General features: G+C 42.7%; 1 protein-coding gene across 1 annotated transcript; it reads left to right on the top strand.

The window, feature by feature from the left end:
- Positions 1-1849: 1849 nt before the first annotated feature.
- Positions 1850-10735, top strand: gipc3 (GIPC PDZ domain containing family, member 3; the record flags this gene model as incomplete). The annotated part of the gene is made up of 6 exons (XM_083672266.1): positions 1850-2140; positions 3920-4105; positions 4478-4658; positions 9162-9271; positions 9727-9808; positions 10528-10735. The coding sequence occupies 6 exons, from the start codon at positions 1850-1852 to the stop codon at positions 10677-10679; spliced, it is 1002 nt and encodes a 333-aa protein (XP_083528392.1). The 3' UTR covers positions 10680-10735.
- Positions 10736-11366: the final 631 nt, after the last annotated feature.

Here is an 11366-nt window from a genome sequence, read left to right as displayed (position 1 = left end):
TTTCTCAATGGTAGTGGGTTGGGGTGGTAAGTATCTATACAGGAAAAGACAAATCATAGGGTTTACTTAGGTAGTTATATCAGCTGTTGTTAAATGTCTGTTTTGTCAGAACATTCCTCATTATCTGACTTTTGAGTAATTCAACCTTGAGATAAGAGTCACCTTGGCCTGAAATGACGCAGTGAAGCCGCAGCTGCAGAAATGCAAGGTACAACATTACTACTTTTTTTACACATAAAGCATTAAATAAAGGGACTGCAAGTAGTTGCATGCATCTGATTTTGATAGGAATTTGTTAGCTGAACGTGATTATAATAGTTTTTTCATGCATATTATTCTATGTACTGACTGGAATTACTTTGGAAACCAATATAATATATGTAGTATACTGTAGATATATTAGCAGTTACAGTTAACAGTTAATCAGTCTATTCTTCTTGATATAATACTGCTTTCAATGTCAATCACTTTTCAGGTGGTCTTGTGATTCAAAAGACGTCATTGCATCACATTACATAACTAAGAATAATTTTCTGGGGAATTTCCAGATTCTTTGCTATCCTGGCTCCAGATCGTTATATGCCCATTTTCAATGGCTATCATTGTCATTATGCATTCAGACATTAATTGAATCAGCTGTTCTCCTCATATTCATGAACGGACATCCAGATATATTGCAGCGAGGCAGGCTAGACAGGATTGCATGACTATGAGAGTACAGATATCAGGAGCCAGGAAAATTCAGCGCTGGGATAGGGGACTTTCTGTGGCTTTATCCATATTCTTTACAAAACATCTGACATGATATCATTGGAGAGGCATTACTAAGTAATTTTGATATACCATAACTGCTGATCAACAACTGCTCAGCAATTATACAAATAGGACCACTGGTACTGTGCTTTAGGCACATCATTTTGCAAAATTGGTAAAGCGTTTAGACAGTAAGAAATCTGAATTGCAGACATATATTTCAAAGCCAGGTGTTGTTATACTGTATATATTACTGAATAACACATGTTTGATACCATTCCTCATTTCATTCCATGCATTACAGTGAGCAGTCCTCCGATTTCTACCTCCACCAGCCTCCCTTACTGTACATCTATTTTCACCGAATAGCATTGTTGGGTATTATATTGCTTGCGTTGTAAATGCTTGTCGGTACACACAAACACTAAAGCATTGGCTTGAATTAAACAACCATTTATCACACTAAGTAAGGCTTCTTGTATATCAGTGGGCTGTCTGTGGGGTCAAAAAGGTCACCGTGTGGAGGAGGGTCCACCCTGACTAGAATATACTGTATCTTCATTAATGAGGACTGGGGGGATGTTCACTCAGTCTAGAGTATCTTCTTACTTCCAACACTGGGTCATTGTCTGTCCCCCAACTACTAGGTGGCACCCTTTGGGAGTTGTATGATGGACATGGTCCTTTTATTCACCCTTGTAAGTGGCAAATGTTGTGCCATCCTTTCAGGGTCATGTGTGATGAGTCTCTAAACTGCCCAGACTGACTTGGGGGTCTTAGTAGCAGTGCTCTCTTTATGAAGGTACCGGTAGCTTACCTGGTGAGATAAGTTTGTTGTTCTCTCCCTTTGTGGCCTGGTTCTCCGGTGTCACACATACGATACTCCGCTTAGGAGTGTTGGGTTTCCACCTGGCAGGGCCAAGCAGGTCTCCTTGGGCAGCCGTTACCTGGCTACCCCTCATCACTAATTCAGCAGCCCCCGATCCCCCAGCTCAGGTCGGGTGGATTGGGGAGGGAGGGAAGACTCTCTCTCTCTCTGGCCAGCCAGGGTAGCATGCACCAGGGCTCCCGGAGAAGGACACCAGAGCTGAGGCCGATGCAGAACGGGGAAGCTATGAGCCCGCAAGCGCAGGATTCCAAGGCAGCAGGGGCGGCGGGAGCCATGGAGGAGGACAAGACCCAGACCCAGGGGGGTGTAATGCCCTCGGCCCCTCCACTGCCCCCCGAGACGCCACCTCCACCTGGGCCGCCAGAGTACCCGAGACCCAGGCTGGTTTTCCACACCCAGTTGGCCCACGGTAGCCCCACGGGCCGCATCCACGGCTTCACCAATGTCAAGGAGCTGTACGCCAAGATTGCTGAGGTGTTTCACATCTCCCCTTCAGAGGTACGGTTGCTATTATGTTATTATGACCAGATCATGAGGATGTAGTATCTATAGTTTATGTAGACATTCTATGATATTATGAATATGATCTGATTCATTTCCTTAGTTAAACTGACCATTTGGAAAAGGTGTTAAGTTTCAAATGAGATCTGTTTCCATGATGTATTACGATCATTTGACTTGATGTTTTCCATTGGACTTTGCATTACTTTAATCTTTTTAACTTTTTATTGTTGATTCATTGTTGAAACACAGAGTCAGTGTTTGAGAATCATCTATGATTATGACACATTTTCTGTTTTTTATGTGACATGTTCACATATTCAGCATATTCAAATGACAAAGTTTGTGGATTATTTCCTTTCCATAACAACTGTGGATGTGCTTTTGATATAAATCAATGTGAATGTGTCCTTCTAGTAACATCACAAATGTCAGCAAGAAGAGGCATCCTTGAGAGATCTACTGATCTAGCCTAATGAGCCTTTAGTAGGTCACAGCTAAAACCTGCTGCTGTTTCAATGCCACCACTGCTGACAGCTAGACGCTATCTTAAATACACAATTATAACGAAGGGAGCAATCAGCTATTTTGATATAGTTGACAGTTGTGTTAATCTTAATGGCTGTCCTAACCCTAACCCTAACCCTAACCCTAACCCTAAGTCCCAATAATGATGTTGTCTGTGTATGTGAATATGTGTTAGTAATGCATACTGATTAAGTTAATTGTTCATAGTTCATTAAAAGTTTAAATGGTATCACACCATCAGAGACAATCAGTTAACATCAAAAAGAGAAACACAATCATAATCCCCTTGATTTGGACAGATGTGCAGACGAGAGAGAGAGACAAGAGCTTATATGACCAATATGTAATAAATGTGTCAGCAATGCTTTTTTTTACAGCCCTGTTTCAGATGGTATTTACCTGGTATTTACTAAGAAACTATGTGGTACAAGAGGTACATTCTGGTACCAAATGACACTTAGTGGTGCTTGTGTCAATGAATCTAAAAGAAACAGTGAGTGTAGTATTGGAATGCAATTATCAAATAATAACCCTATCATAGGGTTAGTTCTGTCCAGTAATTTTTAAGTAAGTAACTGCTTAATACTGGGCTGTAAAAAAAAGGGTTACCAATGTTTCAAAGTGAGGCAGATATGGTATGAAAACAGATGTATGAAAACAGGGGTGGCCAAAGGCTGAAATGTGTGCAGGCTTTTACTCCAGCCTAGCACTAGCTCAAGGGCCATGATCAATTGATTATTTGAATTGGCTGTGTAAGTGCTGGATTGGAAAAAACTAATTAACAGTAAATCCACCAGGACAGGCAATGGGTCAGTCCTGTAGCAGTCAGTTGATCAGATCACAAAATGGCCACAAGAATCCATTAAATCAATCTATGTCACAACACTGCCCTCTGCTGATGATATATGAGTAGCTAGCATGATAGGGAAAAGAGGGGCACATACAGTATATAACTGGTAAATTCTACACTTCATGGAATTAAATAAAATAGAAAGATTGAAAAAGAGTGTAGAGTGAGGAAGAATAACCTAAATGATCTAATAATCTATTGTCTAATTGTTCTGTCTATTGTTGGCATGTGAATATATGCTGTATTGTAAAGTGTTGGCCTACTGCATTTATAGAGCTCTATAATCTGAATTATGATGATGGAGCAGCATTGCAATATTGTACAAATCAAACGTCTGTACAAACCAGACAAAAAATCATAACATCCCATACCTATTTCCCTGTGATCTATGTCACCAGATCCTGTTTTGCACACTGAACTCCCACAAGGTAGACATGCAGAAGCTCCTTGGAGGGCAGATAGGCCTGGAGGACTTCATATTCGCCCATGTGAGGGGCGAGACCAAAGAGGTGGAGGTCACCAAGACAGAGGACGCTCTTGGCCTGACCATCACCGACAACGGTGCAGGATATGCTTTTATCAAGGTGACGGAATCAACACGGAAAACACAAAATATCATCAACATACAGGAACATTATATTGATCTAATTCCAACCTATTTAACATGTCATTATAGGAGAGGGGATATAGGATTATAATGTGGTTCTGATAGAGTTCACAAATCCACAGGAGGCTGATTAAAAAATCACCCGATTTATTAGGGTTCCAATGACAAGTAGGCAATGGTTCTAAACAAGAAAGGAAAACAAACAACAGTACACATCAGTATAATATTCAATATTCAATAGTAATAATTAATAAATAATAGATATACTGTAGATTGCTATAGATATACTTTAAGTAGATAAAGTAGATGAGCTACCCCCTGTCTTGACCATACTTTTGCTTGTTTACAGAGGATAAAGGAAGGTAGCACTATTGACCAGCTAAAGACTGTATGTGTGGGTGACCACATTGAGGCCATAAATGACCAGAGCATTGTTGGGTGTCGACACTACGAGGTGGCTAAGATGCTAAAAGAACAACCAAGGGGAATGCCCTTCACACTTCGACTGGTGGTGCCCAAGAAAGCATTCGGTGAGTAACAGTAGGTCTACCTTTTAGGGTAGATTATTATGGTATTTACCGCCATATTCATTTTTTTGACATTTTTATATTTTCCCTGAATATTAATATAAGGGTTAATTGATGTTTGATCATAAGTTTTACTGAACATCTGCACTACAGTATGTGTCTACACACACACTTAATTGAAAGATGTGTAATGTGTATATACTGTAACTAATAGCATATAACTTTGCTATCATATTGGCTACACTGGTATGATGGAAGTGATTGGTCTAGGGCTGTGACCCTTCATTAAACTATATGGATATAGCCTCCTCTTCTGGTCAGAGAGCAGAATTACAATCCTTTAGAGTTCCTCTGACCTCTGTCTAAAGCAGGGTACTGGCCACTGATCTATATGCATATCTGGCCCGGGAGAGCTACAGGTGTGCAGAGCAACAGGATTTAGTTTTTTCAAGTGTATCATTGCTTGGCTGGAACAAGGCCTGCATAATCTGTTCAATCAATGGTTTATCATTTATATATCTCTATCCTAAGCTTTTTCCCCCTTATATTTGTGGACACCTACAGACAGGAAGCCCTCCATGTCCCACCCAAACCCACTCATCCGACCATAGACTGTATATTTAAAGGATAAAACACAAAGTGTCTATGGGGTTGTAAAGACTGAACAAAATGTTCCTTTGGGAATTTGTAAAACACATACTTCACCTTATAACAAATAGTTTACTGGTGAATAAGGCCATATTTATGATATCTCAATCTAAGGAAGGAAGGGAGCAAAATGCCAAACTCGTGTGTAGGAAATAACATTTTCAGATCAATATGAGACCTGAGGTGGGCTGGAGCCAACACCTGATTGTACTAAATTGTCTCTTCCTTATCAACTCCTACTCAGACAGGAAACTAGCCTTGCAGCTCATGTACTGCCTTCCTGTGAATAATCTGTATCACTCAGCTGCACTGTAGATGCAGACATTATAGCACATACCATACTGCACAGCTCTCTGTATATACAGTGCATTCGGAAAGTATTCAGACCCCTTCACTTTTTCCACATTTTGTTATGTTACAGCCTTATTCTAAAATGGATTAAATTCATTTTGTTGCCTCATCAGTCTACACACAATACCCCATAATGACAAAGACAAAACAGGTTTTTAGAAATGTTTGCTAATTTATTAAAAATAAAAAACTGATATCACATTTACATAAGCATTCAGACCCTTTACTCAGTACTTTGTTGAAGCACCTTTGGCAGCGATTACAGCCTCAAGTTTTCTTGGGTATGACTCTACAAGCTTGGCACACCTGTACTTGGGGAGTTTCTCCCATTCTTCTCTGCAGATCCTCTCAAGCTCTGTCAGGTTGGATGGGGAGCGTCGGTACACAGCTATTTTCAGGTCTCTCCAGAGATGTTCGATCGGGTTCAAGTCCAGGCTCTGGCTGGGCCACTCAAGGACATTCAGAGACTTGTCCCGAAGCCACTCCTGGGTTGTCTTGGCTGTGTGCTTAGGGTCATTGTCCTGTTGGAAGGTGAACCTTCGCCCCAGTCTGAGGTCCTGAGCGCTCTGGAGCAGGTTTTCATCAAGGACCTCCCTATACTTTGCTCTGTTCATCTTTCCCTCGATCCTGACTGGCTCTCCCTCAGGTCCTACTGCAGCGCTCAATGAACCTCTCCGCGGCCTGCACCCCCATCTTGGGGGTGCATCCTGCTCCAGGAATAGTGGAGGCCGGCACAGATGAGATTACTGTTCCAGCCAGCAGGGTTGGAGGAATACACACACCTCAGGGTCGTCTCCAGGTTTTGATTGACCCTCTCCGTCTGGCCATTGGACTGAGGGTGGTAACCCGAGGAGAGACTGATCGTTGTCTCAATGAGAGCGCAAAAGGCCCTCCAGAACCAGGCAGTGACCCCGATCGGAAACGTGCTGGACCATGAGCTCGGCAGTCTCTCAGGCTGTAGGAAGTTTGGGGAGAGGCACAAAACGACAGGATTTTGATCAACTATTGCTGTGTGACCTTGTGAAGGTGGGAGACCAAGTCCATGGAGATGTGAGACCAGGGGCGGTTAGGAATGGGAAGAGGCCCCGAGGACATGACTGGGGATTCATGTTCTGCACACAGGTAGAACAGGCAGCAACGAAGGACCGGACATCCTTCTCCATGGTGGGCCACCAAAACCTTCTTCAGAAGAAGAGATGAATGCCAGACTTGGGAGTGAACCGCAGTGGGAACAAAGAGGTGGCCCGGCACACCGCTGCCTGGATCCTCCTCCCTCTGTTGCACTCTGGTGACGACGGTCTCAATTCCCCAGTGAACTGGTGCCACAATCCTGGAGCCCGAGAGAATGGGTTCGGGAGACTCCTCTAGTTTCGGTGGGTCAAAATGCCTGGACAGGGCATCAGGCTTCTGGTTCTTGGACCCTGGAGGATAAGAGAGGACAAAGTCAAAGTGATTAAAGAAGAGTGCCCACCGAGATTGACTGGAGTTGAGGCGTTTGGAGTCCTGGATGTATGCCAGATTCTTGTGGTCCGTCCAGATGATGAAAGGATGCTGGGAGCCCTCCAGCCAGTGCCTCCACTCCTCCAGAGCCAGTTTGACTGTTAACAGTTCCCTATTCCCAATATCATAATTTCGTTCAGCAGGGGTCAGACGATGGGAGAAGAAGACACAGGGATGCAGCTTGTTGTCACTGGAATGCTAGGACAGAACACTTCCAACCCCCATGTCAGACGCGTCCACCTCGACGACGAAGGGAAGTGCAGGATCTGGGAAAACTAGGACAGGGACCGATGTGAACCGCTGCTTGAGGTTGTTGACAGCTTTCTTAGCCTCGGAGGACCAACCGAACTGAGTGGACATGCCTTTGGTGGGAGCAGTGAGAGGTGTGGCGATGGAGCTGAAATTCTGGATGAATCTCAGATAGAAGTTGGCAGAACCCCGGAAACGCAGAAGCTGTTTGACAGAGGTGGGTGTAGGCCAGTCTCTGACAGCCTGGGTCTTGCCGGGGTCCATCTGGATGTTGCCTCTAGAGATGATAAACCCCAGGAAGGAAACCTTGTTGACATGGAACTCGCTCTTCTCGACCTTGACGAACAGGTGGTTGTCCAGGAGGTGCTGCAGGAGTTGCCTGATGTGCTGGACGTGTTCGTGGAGTGTCTTAGAGAAGATATGAATGTCATCCCGGTAGACGAAGACAAAGCGATTAAGCATATCCCTGAGGACGTCGTTGATGAGCACTTGAAACACAGCTGGGACATTGGCCAATCTGAAGGGCATTAACAAGTACTGTCCTGACTGGTGGGCGTGTTGAAAGCTGTTTTCCACTCGTCTCCCTCATGGACGCGGACCAGGTTGTAGGAGTTGCGGAGATCCAATTTGGTGAAAACTGTCTATACGCAGTGTGCCAGCCTGTCAAAATCTTTCCTTTGTCTATGCCAGAAAATAAGGGCTGTTAATAATTGAAAAGCCTTTGATTATCGTTATATAATTAGCTTAGTGGATGTTTGAATATGATGGATTAAGTTTCATGCTCAAAAATGCTTAATTACACTGATGAATGCACACAAAAGGTCACAGAGAGTGTATCGGAAAAACAGACCAGAGCCTTCTTACAATGGCAGAAAATGGCTGCCATATTTTACAGGAAACTGGCCACTCTCCGGTCAGGGTAGTTGATGCTCAGGGTTCCAGTTGAAAAGCCATGTCCTCCTTATCCACAGAGATGTATTACAGTAACTACCTCTGGGCATCAAATCCATTGAGAATAGAACAGTGTTCTATCTATGATTGACTCTACGTGATCCTTATTGATTGATGTTGAATAGATGTCAATATTTTGAGATATAAACTCTGTGATGACCTGCCTCTAGTAATAGAAAAGAAAAGGCCCTGGACCGTTATGCTGGATTTAAGTGGTTAGTTGACTGCAGATATAGAATAGTAGTCTATGTGGTTACTTGACTTACTGGAATGTAGTTGAATTAGTTGACTTGAAGGCATGAAGTATTGAGGGACCTTGAACTTCCTTAGCCACCGTGTAGACACCAGAGAGCAATGGGTTGGAATGGCTTGAAATAGCATATTTCCTTGAAATATGAGTTTGTTCACCTATCATATCTCTTTTGCCCTTTCACTCAACCCTCTAAATTTCTCTGTAGTTCCTCAATAGCAACAGTAACACAACAGATTTAGTACAGAAGTAACACATTTGTTTGGCTGACTTGAGGAAAACAGACAAAGGCAAAACAAGAAACTCTGAGTCACTTGTTCTCCCCTAAAGTGAGGTCATGTTGCATTCACTTCCACTTCCATTCACTTTACTGGAAGAGGTTACTCACTTATTATATTTATTACAGAATTTCTCATAAAGAGCCTGATCTTTCGCCACCTTTCACACACTGATTAGAGAGGAGCCATTTGTCTGATATGTCACTTGGCTTTCAAATGAATGGGACGTGTGAGGTCCAGCTTTTAGTGTGTGTGTGTGTGTGTGTGTGTGTGTGTCAGACATGATCGGCATGAGGACCAGAGCCCCCAAGTCTAGCGAAGGCAAGATGGTGAATGGGAAGGAGACCCTACGTCTGCGATCCAAGGGAACAGCTACTGTACAGGAAGTAGTGAGTTTCACAAGCTCCACTGGCCAATGACCACACACACACACACACACACACACACACACACACACACACACACACACACACACACACACACACACACACACACAGTGTCACCTCCCACACATACAGTCAACTCCCACACACACAGTGTCAGTTCCCCACACCCTCCCACCCACCCACACACACACACATCTCCCACACTCTTTGCTGATCCCACTCTCTGTTAATGATCTGTGACTGTTCATCAGTCTTCATCAGTGGCCATTATTTACATAACACAGCCAACAAGCTGTCAGGGTCTGTGGTGGGTGACTAACCATGAGATTAAGACCCTTAATAAGAGTTACAGCTCAATTAATGCAGGATAACTGTTTACGTTTCATGTCAGTATTTAATGTTTTGATGCCAGTGCTTTTCCCATAACCCAAACATATTTGCCCTTCTCTTCTCATCAGCCGAATGAGTTTGAAGAGAGAGCAACCAAGAAAGTGGATGATCTACTGGAAAGCTACATGGGCATCAGAGACTTAGAGCTGGGTAAGATGGCTGCTCACAAGCTATACTCACTAACTTAATTTCATCTTAGTAAAAGAAAAACTTTTAGTTTTAGCTTTTGAATCCTAACAATTAAGTATAGGGATGGGGTATAAAAGCTGATCCCAGCACAGCATTTTCAGGTATCCCTGTAATACTTCAGATTAGCAGGGGGCTATACTACACAAGGCCTTGATGCGAGTCATCAGTTTGAGTGTGACACTACACAGTTGCTCCACATCTTAAGCTCACATACCGGCGACATGAGTCAGCCTTTTCCCATGGCTTAAGAAACTAGGAAGACCAATAGCCTATTTAAATCTTAGTAAATGTAATAGAAGTGCTGCAGTGCTTTTTTATCCTATACATTAGTATATTTTACTTGTTGCTCTTTTCTCCTTTTGGCATTGAAGTTTTAAAAGAAATCATTTTAAGTTTGAATGCTTCTGGAAGAAGTACACCTGCTTCTAATTATGGCTCAGGAAACATTAACCAGACATCTTTGAAACACTGTCTTTGTACTTGGTTTTCTCTTAGAGTCGAAACTTCTGTTAATTTTTTTTGTCATATAGTGTAGTACTTTGTACCAATGTCAATTGTCCTAAGTGTACAGGTGTTTGTTATATATTTTTCAAGACAGTTATATGTAATAACAGTTAAAAGGCAAAAGGATATGATCTATGATCTATATTTTCCATTCATGAGGACATTCTCTCTTGCAGCGACCACCATAGTGGAGGCAGGCAAAGACAAGAAGAACCCAGATGACTTTGCCGAGGCTCTAGATTCAGTGTTGGGGGACTTTGCGTTCCCCGATGTGTTCTTGTTTGATGTTTGGGGCGCCATTGGAGATGTGAAGAATGGCAGAGTGTAGAGGTGTCTACCCCAGAAGACTCCCTCTCTATGACAACACTGGTTATAATTTCCATAATACATACCTTTCAATTCATACCTTGCATTTCCCCTTTATAACAGTCATTTAAATGTATTAGGTGGTTAAAGCAAGTCTATCCAGGCATAGTTCTACAAAATAGTCCAAATATCTCTTGATGGTATATATACCTTTGTACCATAGTAATGATTAATTTCTAAAGAATATGTTTACGAATTTAGGTTGGTAGCAAAGTGGACACACAAGCCCTTATTTCAATGCCTCATATGAACATCTTTATTTGAAACATTTAAAGATTTTAGAGATTGATTGATTATACTGTAGGTAGTGGCATGCACTTTTGCTTTGACATGCTGAACACTACAGTGCAATATAATGTATCAGTGTAGAACCCAATGGCTTTTTTCCATGTACACAAGGATGTATGAATGAAAACAATAGCTCTTCCTCTGAAACCAGGAAGTGAGATAAGAGGTTGTTTATTCCAGACGCAGAGGGACAAGGACAAACATCAGCGAGGAGGGAGGACACCCTTAGGACATTCTACTAGTGCAGCATTTCAATATCCCAACCCCATCCACCACCAATATGTAGCAACCATCATGAGGGCTCTTTTGCTTTAAGCACCCCATATACATCAGTTAGTGTAATGAAGGGGTGAAGATTTGT

Source organism: Argentina silus (assembly GCF_951799395.1).
Source record: "Argentina silus genome assembly, chromosome: 6".
Taxonomy (NCBI): domain Eukaryota; kingdom Metazoa; phylum Chordata; class Actinopteri; order Argentiniformes; family Argentinidae; genus Argentina; species Argentina silus.
Note: the sequence above shows the minus strand (reverse complement) of the source record. Positions and strands in the feature narration are given on the sequence as shown.